We start from the raw sequence: 15,275 nt of genomic DNA, 5'->3' as shown, positions 1-15,275 counted from the left end.
TAATATATGCTAGACATGGAGAATGTTTTAAACAAATTTCCAAACAAAAAAAACGTTAATTTAATTTTTCAGGGTACAATTGAAACACAAAAATGCAAAATAGGGTAAAACTGACAAATTTTCAACGTCAGGATATGATTGAAAAGGGGCTAAAAGGTCAAGGGTTTTTTAAGACATTAGACCTAAAATTATTTAGCGTCTCTTCTCTTTTTTTTCTCTAAAACAAACTCTAACTGTCCATAACTCTTTTTTCAATTCTTCTTCGACCGTCGTTAATAGTTTGGATAAGCCGTTGACGGTAACCATCTTTTTTTTATGTTATTTTCCAACTACTCGATACAACGATCTATTAGATCGTGTCCTGCGGCATCGCGATGCTTTCTTGTGTTAAAACTTTGTCTCGTAAACACGTTTCATTCATATAATATAATAAGTAGCCAAATTTTTTTCATTTTTTTCTTGATAGATTAACATTTATCGACGAATCGCAAATTCAATTCAAATTTTCATAAATCAACAATTGAAGATAAATTGGAGATCTTTCCAAAATAAAGATGAAATCATTCATGGGCTATAGTAGTTTTTTTCAATATTGTATTTTGTTTGTTTGTTTTAAGAATTTTATTTTGTCTTTTCGATATGAAAGGTTTGTTGTCCTTTATGTGAAAGGTTGTTATTCCTTTTTTATGAAGGGTTTTCATGTGTTGGTTGTATTCGATGTCACAACTGTAGTTTCTGATTTCATAAATTAGTTTGCGGGAGATGATGAGAATTGAGCGAAGACGGCACTTTATTGGCGAAATAGTTAGATAATTTGTTTTTTTATTTTAGTTAATAGATTTGTGAATCAGACAGCATGTTGTCTGTTCCATGCATGTCAGGTCGTCGAATTTAGTTTTCAAAGTTTCTCGAATTTCTTATAAATGTAACTGTTTCATATTCGATTAATGAAACTTGATGAATTTGCAAAATAAGATTATTTTTTGTTATATATATATATATATATATATATATATATATATATATATATATATATATATATATATATATATATTATTTTTATATATATTGATTTTTTTTTAATAAAACTCTTTATATTAAAAATATATAAATAATTCTAAGATATATAATTAAATTAATTAAAAGATTAATATTATCATTATTAATTATAATACTTTTTTTAATATTTCGTATCAAATACATTTTATAATAGACATAGCATATCATTTTTTTTATGTTAAATTTATATAAAGAAAAATAGAACGTCGGGATCAACAAAGTTTGAGTCAATGCAATATTACATATTCAATTTTAACTAAAATTTAACATAATCAACATCTTTCATAAATTAATAATTAGTAGCCCTCTTATGACAAAAAAATAATAATACTAATATTAAGAAGTAGCCCTCAAATATAGCTAAAAGCCTCTTGCTATGGATCTCATATTGTCTCGTTGTTTATTTTAGAAAAATATTGTCTCGCTTTTGTACCGGGAAAATATTTAAAAATAATGGGCTAATCAGGGCTCCTAACTTTTGATTTGTAATCACTAAACTTCTTGATGTTTAAAAATGATCATTAAATTCTAAAATATTTGTAGCGGCGCTTACAAAATCCCCAAAAACTTAAAATATTTTTGGCGCAATCGTTTTTGGTCACTAGACATTCTAAAAAAATGGTAGCGCCATATCATCAAAATATTCTAAAAAATTAGAACACATAAACTACCCCAAATTTAATTTTAAAAAAAATAAAAAACTTAACCCAACTCAACTCAATCTAACCCAAACCACCTAGTCAATCCATCCACCACCGACCCAACCGCCGCCGCCCAATTACCGCCAGAAATTTATCTGGTTATCTTCTCTGACTGTTTTTCATGTTTGTTCATGAAGAACTGATCATTCTTCATCATGAAAAACGATCTGTACTGCATGAACAAATCCGCCATGGATATGTTCTTCCTGCGGTGGATGGGTGGCGGCGGATGATGGTGGTTCGGTTGGTAGTGGATGGATCGGTAGTTTGGGTTAGACTAAATTGGGTTGGGTTAATTGTTTTTTTTTAAATATAATTTAGGGGTATTTTGGGTGTTAATTTATCTTTTAGGATATTTTGATGATGTGACAGTTGACGTGGCGCCACCATTTTTTTTAAATAACAGTTGACCACAAAAAACGGCGCCCTAGGTATTTAAATTATATATGGGGCTTAGGGGGTTTAACGAGTGCCACCATAAAAATTAGGAAATTTAGTGTTTGTTTTTAAATATCATGAGATTTAGTGACCATAAATCTAAAAATCAGATACCGTGGTGATTATTAGCCAAAAACAATGTTATAGGGCTGTTGTCTATATATTATTCCAATTCAATTATTTTAATTTTGAACGATCTAAATAATTAAAAACTATAAATTATCTCTTAGTATACTACTATTTTTTTACTTAGATTTAAGAGTTTATTAATTTCTGTTTTATATTATAATTTCATAATTATTTATTTTTCAAGAAATACACTTTCCTGGAAAATAACTACTCAAAAATTTAATTATTAGGGAAGTAGTAATAATACTACTTAGTGTGTTTTTTAAATTCTCAAAAAATCGATTTTTTTATCCATTTAATGATAAAAACAAAATCTTTAATAAATAACTAAACAATTAAATTTAAAAATATTATGTATTTTATAGCTAATTATCTAGTGAAGTACAACTTATTTAGATTTTGCTAAGAAAATTCTTCCCTAGTTAAAGTTTGGTAATTAAGACACACAAAATGTACTAAATAATTTTTTTTATTTTTATTTTGCTAGTTAATTTATCTCCAACCAAGCAACACTTAAATATCAATATTCATATATGAGAAAAAACTATAATCATAATTAAATATGTTTGGGACAGAGTATTTGCTTTAAACTGATTGTTTAAGAAAAAAAACATGGATAGTCTTTTCAATTTCTTTACTTGATGATGTAATTTGGTATCTCTCTGCCTTTCAGATGCTATTTCTTTAAGGGAAATAATGTTATAATGATACCAATATTATAGTTTCTAGAATTGGATTAAAATTATCATTTTGTCCATCCATAAGCCTCTGCAAATATTATTACTTTATAATATATAATATACATAACAATATATGAAAAACTTATTAAAAAAAAGTTTAAAAGGACGATCGTATAAAATATAAAATAAAAGATTGAGCAGACTATTAACCATATTTCATATTGACAATAAAGATAAAAATAAAAAGGAAGTAATAAATCATTGGTTTAAGTTAGGGACTAAAACAATAAACAAAAACATAAAAAAAACGCCAGAAAATTCAGATAATCAGAAATTGATTACAATAATATTTTGTTGATGGCAGTAAGTAATAAGCAGGCTTCTTTCTATCCCTATTACAATGCCCTCGCTGGAAGAGTAAATTTCAGTCCATCAAAAATTAGAGTGATCTTACATACCACAACTAGAGGATTGATCCGCTCAATGGGCAGCTCCTTTCAAGAAAAAGAATCACTTAGCTATGATGTCCGTCGACAGGTATAGCAAAAATAAACAAGGGAACAGTGATATCAATGTCCACTCGTACTGCGTATTGTGGACTCTTAAACAGAACTAAACATATTGAAACGCTTGTACCATAAGAGCAAGGTCTGCCTGAGAAAGAAAGAACACGCGTAGCACAAGGGCCAGCGACATGGTGCAGGGGACGAAAAATTATCCATTAGACTTTCCTGTGGCATGAACTAAAAAGATATGACAAGTTGACACCATAGTCATCCATGACTAAACCAATTTTGTCGGTGCATTGACAGCGAGGTTTCTGAGCTCTTGATGGCTTCTAAGTTGATTCTGTCCAACTACAGCCTGGCAATTTGACCAGTTTCTTCTTTTTCACCGCCTTCCTCAGTCTCTTGGCATCATCCCACCTCCCCACCGAGGCATAAACGTTGGCAAGAAGAGAATAATAGGCACTCGTAGCAGGTTCCAACTCAAAGCAACGTCGAGCTGCAAGTTCTCCAAACTCGACATTACTATGTACCTCACAGGCAAGCAGTAAAGCGCCCCAAACGTCAGCATAAGGCTGCATAGGCATACTTTTTATAAACTCATAGGCTTCTTGAAGTCTTCCTGCTCTACCTAAGAGATCAACCATGATTGCGTAGTGATCGCTCAAAGGCACAAGTTGGTGGTTCGTCATGGATTTAAAGCATCGGTAGGCCTCTTCAATCAAACCAGCATGGTTATAGGCGGTTAATAGTCCGGTAAATGTGACTAAGTTTGGTTTTATCTGGGCAGTCATCATTTCCCCAAACAATTTTACAGCATCAGCAACCTTCCCATTAATGCCACATCCAAATATTATTGCACTATAAGCAACCACGTCCTTTTTCTTCAGACAATGAAATAAGTCATACGCCTTGTCAACATTCCCACACTTTGCGTAAAGGTCAATAAAAGCAGTGACCAAATGATCATCAAATTCTATCCCAACATTCTTTATATATGACTCAATCCATGATCCCTGTCTCAAATCACCCAATTGTGAACAAGCGGATAAAACACTTACTATAGTCATTTTATCTGGTTGAACATCATTATCAGATTTACGCATCTCATTGAACAGCTTAAGGGCCTCGTTAGGCTGGTTATTTTGTGCAAAACAAGATATCATGGCATTATATGAGAGGCGATCTTTCTTAAGCATCCGGTTAAATAAAATCCATGCAGACTCGACATTTCCGTATTTCGAGTACCCAGCAATCAAAGTAATCCATGAAATGTTATTTCTTTGGGGCATTGCATCAAAAAGACCCTGCGCTGATTCTATGTTACCACAATCCACATACCCGCTAATCATTGCATTCCACGAAGCATAATTTCTCTCTGGCATCTGCTGAAATAAAAGGCAAGCCTGGTCCATATCTCCATTACTTGCATACCCTGATACCATCGAATTCCACGATACAATATCTTTCATTGGTATTTGATCAAACAAGCTCTGAGCCTGTTCTAATTTCCCAGACTTTAAATATCCAGATAAAATTGAATTCCACGAAACCACATTTTTCTCCACCGTGTCATCAAAAACCTTCAATGCACTGTTCATATCGCCCAGTTTTGAGTACAAATCCACAAGGGCAGTTTGCACATAAACACAACCACAAAATCCAAACTTATAACACTGAGCATGAATTGAAATCCCTCCTATATTATGTAAAATTCTAGCGCACGCCCTTAAAGAAGACGAGATAGCATATGTGCTTGGACAAAGTCCTTGTCTAACCATCTCTCTGTATAGAGATAAAGCTTTCTCGAATTGGCCCTGCTGAGAGAAATATCTAACTGTGCAACCCCATGAGAAGGTTTCTGGATCCCGTAGATGGAAAAGAATATTCTCGACATACTGAGAAACAATTTTAGTGTAACTGGGAGAAGCGACAAGGATTTGACGGACTAAGAGAGGCTCAAGTTTATTAAGGCTGTTGACAACAATCTGTGCATGTATTTGTTTTGCCTGGTTAGCAGATGGGCAGTTATTCAATATGGTTGTGAGTCTAGCAGGTAACATTCCATGTAATAAATCAATGGTGTATCTTCTTTTTGTAAGTCAACATGTGTTCTATCCGAAAACAACATGAATTCATACCTTTTGCTCTCAAAAGAAACCACAAAAGTCCAAATACAAGAACAGATCAATGAGCCGAATAATCCTGCAAAAGAATATTATGTTAAAAAGAAGAAGAATGGTAAACAAAATACTCATCTGGCAATTCACATTTGCATAATTATTCATAATTACGCAATGTACTAAGTGAAAGCAATCAAGTAGCTGATGTAATTGTAAATTGAAGCTCCATCATTAAGCCTTAATTACCAGAAAAAATCACACAGAAACAGTTAAAACTAAGCCAAAATTCATAAGCTAAGTTCAATTAAGCCACGAGAATGATGTACGTAATTTTGAAACCCTCAACTCGTATATAATCAAAATTTGAAAAAAAAAATAACCAAGAGAATCATTTGTGTAATCAGTTTGAAACTTAAATCGATTAAATAGAAGATAGCTTTACAATATCAAATAGCTTAAAAATCAAATCATACCGTTATCACTTCATAAGCTTCGTCTCTCCTTTTCAATTTAGTAGTTTTATTTTAAAAACTGAAGAAGAAGAAAAATGGCTGCATAAGGAGAAGAAAGGTTTGCAAATTAGGCCGAATTGTTTAGTTTGAGGCAAGTGAAATGGGCCAAGCAGCAAGAAAGCCCAACTGTGAAGAGCCCGAGCTCATTGAATGAGTATATACCGGAGAAGCGCTTATGGAAAAAATTGAACTCAGGACTTTAGTATTGTGTTGTCCAAGAACACAGCGAAATCTTATTATTGGTTAAATCGATTTAATTGAAGCTTAATAATTACCATTCAAAACAAGATTAAATTAAAAAATTATGGATGTGGCTCTCTTTTTTTTAAAAAAATTCTTCTCTATTTCAATTTTGTTGGGTGTGAGAATCTGATTTTCTAGTATCGCCCTTATTAAAATTTGTCACTAATATTTATTTTTTTATTTCTCTTCCTTTACTTCAGTAAATTCTGAAAAGGAGACTATTGGCTGCACTGCTACAGGCGAATTCTTTTCTTTTTCAAAAGAAAATGCAGCGGCGGAGTTGAGTGAATAAAAAACGCCAAAAAGGCTTTTGCTCTTGAGAAATTCTTAGGTAGACTCGGTCTACCACGTCATCCGTAGACCAAACCTATCACATTATAACACATCATTAAAATGATGACAATCTTGTAATATTACTATTCAAAGGTGTAAATAAGTAAAAAACGAATTTACAAAATTGCCATCATTTTAATGACGTGTCATAATGTGATAGGTTAGTCTACGGATGACGTGGTAGACCGAGTCTACATAAGAATTTCTCTTTGCTCTTATACAAAGCTCATTTTATTTTGATGATTTTTAGCAGTTTTATTTCGATTTGCATATCTCAAATAAATTATTCAAGATTTGTTATTATTTATACGACTTTTAGATTCAAGTCCTTGATAAATTAGTTTGATACAATTGAAGCAAGTCATGGAAGTTTTAGTGTAGATGGCATGCGAGTCTGCTCGATTAATATTGTGTCAAAAAAAATTCACTAATTTTTTATATTTTTTTAAGTAAATCAAGCGTTAATTTTTTTCTTTCATATTTTTGTAGCATTTAATTTGTTAGAATATACTTTGATTTTATTTAATTTAATTTAATCTAAAAGGTTAAAAGTTCGACAGATTGTTAATCAGTATGACAAAACTCAGATCAATTAATTGATAAAAATTGCAAAATCGAAAGAGCTGGGTATCATCACATAATAGCTTCAACTCACTATTCCGAGCCACTCTGGTAACAATTATGCATGTAAATCAACATCAATCCATGGTCTAATTTTAGTTTCAACTGATTAATCATTTTAATACATTCTATCGCAAATAAATTTTGTTGCATTTAGATATGTTTTTTAATTGAATTTTTATCAAGTATATATTATTTATACGGGGATTTTTTTTTTATTAATAAATGAACTTTAAAATTCAATATATCAATTATCATAGGATAAATTATTATCATTTTTTCCAATAATAAAATAACGAAATAGACCAAATAAAAAGTAATTGTAACAAAAATCCAGCAAGTTATGAGTAAAAGTTAAGTATATTATTCAAATTTTGGACTTAAATAGTAATTTGTCCCGTGAACTGGTAAACAATAACATAAATTAATTTTGTGGATAAATCAGTCCTAAAATTGATAGTTAAAGTCAATTAGTCCCCTTTTTACAATTAGATTACAAGTTGAGGGAACAAATTGACAAATTGTAAAAAATAGGGGTAATAGATCATAATTACCAATTTTAAGACTAATTTCACTAAGTTAATTTATGTGCTAATTATCAATTGCTTATAAATTAAGGGGGCGAAGTGCTATTTAAGTCAATTAATTTGGATCAAAATGACATTTTAAATAGTAAAAGTAGTAAATAGTAAAAGAGGGGAATATGGGGAACTGAACTAGGTAAAGCAAACAACAACAAAATTTACACGCCAAATGATTTGCAGCCATCAGTTCATGATGATCATCGTCACCAAAATAATCTAATCTTTGATTGATCATCAAAGTATGTACGGTGGGCTCCAATGACTGCATGCAGGGAATTAAAGTGTAAAATTATTACGTAATCCCCACCACAGGATTAAGTTTTGATTTGATATGCGACTTCCTTTTTATCTTTTTGCTGTGATTCAATCATGTTTTTTACTGGAAAACAATGAATGAAAAATCTCTGATCCAGCTTTTTAATTGCATAAACTGAGACTTTTTTTGACCTTTTTTCATAATTTAGCCAGCTAGGTCATGTCATTGTAATTTATTTGAATCCATAATCATATAATTAGAGGTATCAAAATGCCAATACGGATTAGTCAGGGCGAAGCCTTGGAAACCGGATGGGCTTACCAAAAAAAAAATGCCAATATTGTCACTAATTTCAAAAATATATTTAGTTCTATTAATGATTATATTTTAGATTATATTGAAAATAGAAGTAATTTATTTGAAGAAGATAAAAAAAATTAACTTAAAATATATATTAAGATATCAAAAAATGGAACATAAAAATATAGTATTACTTTATATGTAACAAACAATGCACTAAATATAAATTATCATGACAATAAATAGATGGAATTAATTTATGGCATCCTATTGAGATATACTAATACATTATAGTTATATTAAGATGAAAAGGTATCCAATGAAAATTAGTGAAAGACTGTAAATAATATGGAAGTTGTTTCAAAAAAAAATGGAAATAACAAGCGTGAAAAAGAGTAATGATAAAAAGTAAAATAGAAAATGAAATAGGTGGAAACTTATGATGTGAGTCTTGCTTCTTAATTATCTTTTTAAAACAATAATTATATTAATTATAAGCTTAAACACGATCCTACCTTTTTCTTTTCAAACCTAAGCCTTTCTTGAGTGAAAAAGTTAAAATACAAACTATTTAGTCAAAAAGCAAATCCATGTGTGATGATCATGCATCACTGCTGCTCTATTGATTCTTTGACATTTCAACATATCTAAATCCTCCGTAATTTTGCATTATATGCAAAACTTAATGTTTGCACTGAGTTTTTTTCAACAACGATAATGATTTTAAAAAAAATATATATAATGTGATGAAAATTTCACATAAAAAATTATGAATTAAAATAAACAATATATAGATGGAAAGAATTAATTGAATTAAGTCATTAAGGATTCAAGTTGAATCATGGTATTTGATATTTTTTCTTGCCGATAATTCATCATGTACATTTTAATTTCTCTAATTTCAACAATCGGTAGTTTATCTCAACAGACAGAAACAAGATAACTCTGAATAAAAACACGGAGATATTTCTTTATACATTATCCTCGCGTTGATTCTAATAATTAATATCATAATTTGATTCGACCGAATAGAACTAAAATGTTGAATTGAGCTGCCATGAAAGCTGGTGGCACTAATTAAGCATGCTTGCTAATTGATCAAACATGCACCAGCACTCTAAAAATAATTAAGCTAATATGATGAAGATCCACGAATGAATAGTACTACTAATTTGGTGGGACTCAAACATGAAAGTGACAGAAGAAAAGGAGTAATGATTGAGAGAAAGATAATTGAAATGGCAAATTATGATCACAGCAGCAATTCAATTTCTTGCTTTTTCATTCAAACATTCTCTCTTTTTGTAGCATTTCACTTTTTGAGGTCACACCACTTTACCAAACTAGAAGTTGATAAGCTTTGATTTCATTTCCTTTGATGTATAATGAGTGAGAGATAGAAATTTTAAAAGTAAAATTGACAAGTGACACTTCTTGTGGATAGAGGTTGAGGAATTAATCTTCTCAATATACAAGTAATAAGTAGATCGGAAAACGACAAATTTGGACATAGATTCCGCGTATATTTGTCCGAACGAGAAGCAAGAGTTTCGCTGGAGCGGGTATTTCGCTTGATCCGTTAAAATTTAGTATTTCCGATCATCTTTGTCAATGAAATTCTTAAAAGTTAGATCGACAACTTTTCACCTTTTCATACAGTCAGTTCTTTCATAATATCTCTACAGAAATGAAAGATTAATAACCGATTTGTCTAGAAAAGGAGAAGAAAAGAGATGACAGGGTACTGATCATGGTCAAACATGGTGGCCACTTCCTTGTGCCACCATCACATATATCTTTGTATAGTGTATATAATTTGTGATTCATTTGAAGTTAATTTTTAAAAAATGAAACCGATTCGCCATTACATATGAATATGGTTGAGTTCAATTTCGAACTATTTAGCTTAATTATGAATCAGTTTTAAATATTAAAGTATTTCTTTAGATATAATATGACATGAGAATAATTAATTTTTTAAAATCTTTTTCGACATCCTTTTCAAAAACAGATGACTAAATTTATTTTATTTGAATAATTGAGAAGGAGGAAGCGTTTGTGAAAAAAATTGAAACCACGACCTCACAGATTGATGCCCGGAGTTTATATCATTTGAGTTATAACTCATAGGTAAAAATGATTAAATTTAGATTGTGTATTTTTAAATGTAATACACAGTTTCAGCCCCTTTAACTGTTTTTTATTTACGTAATATGCTTCTAAGTTTAATTAATTTTTATTTGTTAGTTGTTAGTTGTCTTTAACTTTGATTGAGATATATAAATTTAAAAAGTAACTTTAACATAATTGAGAAGCATAGAGGGAAAATTTAGCATTTATAGATGAAAAATATGCTTTCGATTTTGTTAAAGTCCGATCAAATCCATAATACTATCAAATATATTTTAGCAGAGATAGATTTATTTTAATTATTAATGGAGTTAGTAGGGTTAATTGTTCATAACACTATTAAAAAACAAATTCATAACATGACAACTCTAACAGAAGTATCGAATTTAGAGAATTATGTAAGCAAGTCCAAATTTAGCAAAATCCTAAAATTAGTATATGAAGATATGAAATGTAGTCGGTTGAATAACTCCAATGATGGAGTGAAGCAATCATTAGAAACGGAAAATAGTAAAAAGCAAATCTAAAAAAGAAAGCTGACTCATAAACCAATATTTATTTGAATTCGACATTTTTTACAGTTATAACAATGACTCTTATCCAGCTTTTGAGCTGCATGCATGCCTTTTTGAAAATATATATGTTTTGTTTTTCTTTTAATATTTCAGTTTCAATTGAATGTTTTTAATTGTAAGAACTAAGACTCAAAGCATTTAAGTTTTAATTTGCAGATTATTCTATTTAAAAGTATAAATTTCTTCTTGTAAATCTCCTATCTTATAATTGACTCCTTGAAAAAATTTGTCTCTCAGATCTTGCCATATCAAGAGGAGAGTCCATAAATACTCTCAGCAATATATAGTAAGTGAAACAGCTCAATAGAGCCATGACATTTTTATAGTATTACATATTTTCTAAACTTTACATGTATCATCATCTCAGTTTGGAACTAGAATGGATCTATCTACAAATTTGATTTTTTTTAATTATAATACTATCCTCGTCTATCTATACCATTTATGATAATTGCCTCCATCAAGTAGAATTGAAACTAAAACTAACGAAAGATTTTTATCTAGATGTAAAAAAAAAGGACTTCAAACAGGGTTTGCCTTTTCTTGCCGAAATTGACATTTTCTTGCCTATATTTAACATTTTCCATTGACTATAGACTGTAGAATCTGTTTGTTCATTAAGAAAATCAAGCTTTGATTGCTCGAGAAAAGGAACATCGAAAGCTTTTAATGCTATGATACCATAAGAGAAAAGTAAATTTTTTTTGATAACAAGAAAATATACTAGTCTGATTATCATACTCAGTGAGTACACCTGTCGGGCTTTTTAATTTTTTATGCAAGTTCAAGTCCGGTCCGAGCTCGGCTCAAACTTTATATTTTCTACCCAAATCCGGCCCTAACTTTATATTTTTGCAAGCAGAGTTTGGGCGGGCTTATATGAAAATTTTAGAGAAAATTAGGATAAATATTTTATTTTTAAAAATATTTGATTTCCTACCTCAATAAGAAAAAAATAGAAAAAATACTTAATCATTTTAATGCTTTTATTTATTTTTACTCTAAAACATATTTATATTATCATTATACTATTTTTATTAATTTTTTACTCTTATCATATGGCAACTGTCATTTTTTATATTTTCCTCTCTTTTTCTCTCTCTCTCTCTCTCTCTCTCTCTCTCTCTCTTCTTCTTCTTCTTCTTCTTTATTTTTTCTTTTCTTCTCCATTTTTTTCTTTTTTCTTTGTTGTTCCTTCATCGCTCCGCCGCCGTTTTACCGTTGCTCCACTGTTCTTTCATATTTTATTTTAGCGAACTTTTCTTTAATTCATGGTGATTATTGCAATTTTTTTAACATTCAGATATAAATAAATTACTCTTAAATTTTTTTCAATTTTAGATCTATTGCATGAAAAACGAAGTTATTATGAAAAAAAAACGATTTTCTGCAAAAAAAAACCAACATCTGATTATCATACCACTACAGCAAAAAAAATTTTTTTTTTAAAAAAAAACAGCCTCTGATTATCATATGAGTATCACTGTATTATCATGTTGTTATCATAACACTGCAGAAAAAAATTGATTATCATGTTGTTATCACTGTAGTATCATCTCGTTATCATAATATTATTATATAATACCAAGATGATAATGTTTTAGAGTACCTAAATGACAATGTTATGACAACAATATGATAATATATATGATAATATTTTAGAGTACCTAAATGATAATGTTGTGACAACGACATGATAATGTATGATAAAATAGTGCCTGAATATCATATTAATATAACTACATTATCATGTCGTTATCATAACACTGCAGTATGATAACTAGATGAAAGTATGATAATATTATGATAATTGGATGACAACGTACGTGAAAATATAATTACAAAAATATTCATGATACCAATGATAACCAGATGATAATTAAATAATAAACTTATGATAATATATGATAATATGATACCTATATGGAAAAAATTACATAAAAATTATGATAATAAGATGATAATGTGAAGAAAATAGTATGATAAGATTCTTATTGATAATAAAATGATAATATAATACCTGTATGAAAAACAATTACAGAAAAATTATGATAACAAGATGATAATAATCTGCTACATATGATACTCATAATGGCATGATAATAAGATGTCAATGCAATATGATACATTGATAATTACATGATAAGGTGAAAACTGTAATAATCATATGATAAGGTGATACAGTGATAATCATATGATAATGTGATACTGTGATTTTGTCTAATATTATCCAGCAGTATCATCACATTATCATATAATAATATGCTACATACGATACTGATAATGACATGATAATAAGATGCCAATGCAGTATGATACACTGATAATTACATGCTAAGGTGAAGCTGTGATAATCATATAATAAGGTGATATATTGATAATCACATGATAAGGTGATAATGTGATTTTGTCTTATATTATCCACCAGTATCATCACATTATCATATAATAATCTGTTACATACGATACTGATAATAACATGATAACGTAATAATAATATTGCGATAATGTATAATATGTATGGTAAGTTTATGATAATATTTATGATGTACTTGAGTCTAATATATAAGTTGAGGGACTACAATGATAAAGTACGTAAAATAATTTTCATAATAAAAGTATGATAAAGTTATGATAAGATTTTGATAATATTTACGATAAAATATGTTATGAAAATATTATCTATTTTTGCATAAATTATGTAAAGTTATAATAATATTATGATAAGAATATGATAAATTTATGATATTGTAATGATAAAATTATGACATTGCTATGCTATGAAAATGCTATCTACTTCTAAATGAATTATGTAAAATATTTTATGAAAAAATTATAAAAAAGTACAATATATATAATAAAATAATAGTTTATTATTATCATAATATATAATTAATATATATCTATTATAAATGAATTTTATTTAGTTCATATATATTTTTAGATCTGATATTAAATTAGTAGCATATATTTTAAATTTATTAGAAAACTTTGACAATATTTAAATAAATATAAAAGAAATATCAAATTTATTGGTAATTTGTAACCTGCACACTTATTAATTTAAAGAATGAAGAGAAAAAGAAATAAAGAAAACGGAATTAGCCAATAAATTCCGTTCAAATTTGGTTAGTCATTTATAGTAGGTACAGTTGCGAGATGTTTGCATGTCAGGATGGATGAGAGAGAGAAGGTTAATATGTGACTGTATGCGACTCATAGTAAAATTATAATTTTTTAGGACACGGGGAGTACAAACACACAAAAATTAATATTGTGATGTATTTTGGTTATCTTTTCCGTGATAAGGTATTATTTATAAATATTTTTTTGTTTTAGGTAAATATGTAATAATCTTAAAATTCTATAAAAATGAAAGTTCAAATCCGCCATTAAATAACGGGCTTTTTTCAGACTCTGACTCAGACCGAGCTTCAGATAAAAAAATTATTGTTCAAACCCAACTTTAAATATCGGACTTGGACGGATTTAGACGGATATCCAAGGCCATAAAGATGTGTAACTCACTGAATTTATAGGCTACAAAAAATAACTGTTAACATCACACATTACTCATGATATGCCACATCAGCAAGGAGTTGGTTACAATAACAGCATTTGCTGAGATATATTGTACACGAAAGCTTGAGATTCAACACACCAACCCCATGAGCTCAGCTTGAATCTTCATAACAACCTCACACTGAAAAGCCACATCATCAAGATGCTTTCCAAAAATATTTAATGAAGCATAGCAGAAGATCAATAAAGCTGACAGCAGAGGAACAAATCTCAGATGAAACTAGCTAAAAAGAAATTTGTGACGATAATTAATCTTCAATTCTATAACGCTGAAATATATGACGTGTAGGCCTTATTTATGACCATAATTATATAATTAAATGATAAGAAAACCCATTCTGTTTTCTTATCATTTAATATATTTTTAAGATTTTGTTTTAAGAGTAGTTGCATAATAATATCTGAACACTTTATTTGTAAAAAAATCATTTGATTAATATTTAACTTAAGTTGGTACCTACTTTAAATAAAAAAAATTCATATCAAATTTAATGCTAAAATTA

At 29.2% G+C, this 15,275-nt stretch overlaps 1 protein-coding gene across 1 annotated transcript; it reads right to left on the bottom strand.

Annotated features, from left to right (window-relative positions):
• Positions 1 to 3,306: 3,306 nt before the first annotated feature.
• Positions 3,307 to 6,213, bottom strand: LOC126678930 (pentatricopeptide repeat-containing protein At4g22760). The gene is made up of 2 exons (XM_050373845.1): positions 6,110 to 6,213; positions 3,307 to 5,718 (listed from the first exon to the last, which is right to left on the bottom strand). Exon 2 carries the CDS (start codon positions 5,574 to 5,576, stop codon positions 3,846 to 3,848), a length of 1,731 nt encoding a protein of 576 aa, XP_050229802.1. The 5' UTR covers positions 5,577 to 5,718; positions 6,110 to 6,213; the 3' UTR covers positions 3,307 to 3,845.
• Between the last annotated feature and the right edge of the window lie 9,062 nt (positions 6,214 to 15,275).

The sequence above is a fragment of the Mercurialis annua genome, linkage group LG4, assembly GCF_937616625.2.
Source record: "Mercurialis annua linkage group LG4, ddMerAnnu1.2, whole genome shotgun sequence".
NCBI classification, from domain to species: domain Eukaryota; kingdom Viridiplantae; phylum Streptophyta; class Magnoliopsida; order Malpighiales; family Euphorbiaceae; genus Mercurialis; species Mercurialis annua.
Note: the sequence above shows the minus strand (reverse complement) of the source record. Positions and strands in the feature narration are given on the sequence as shown.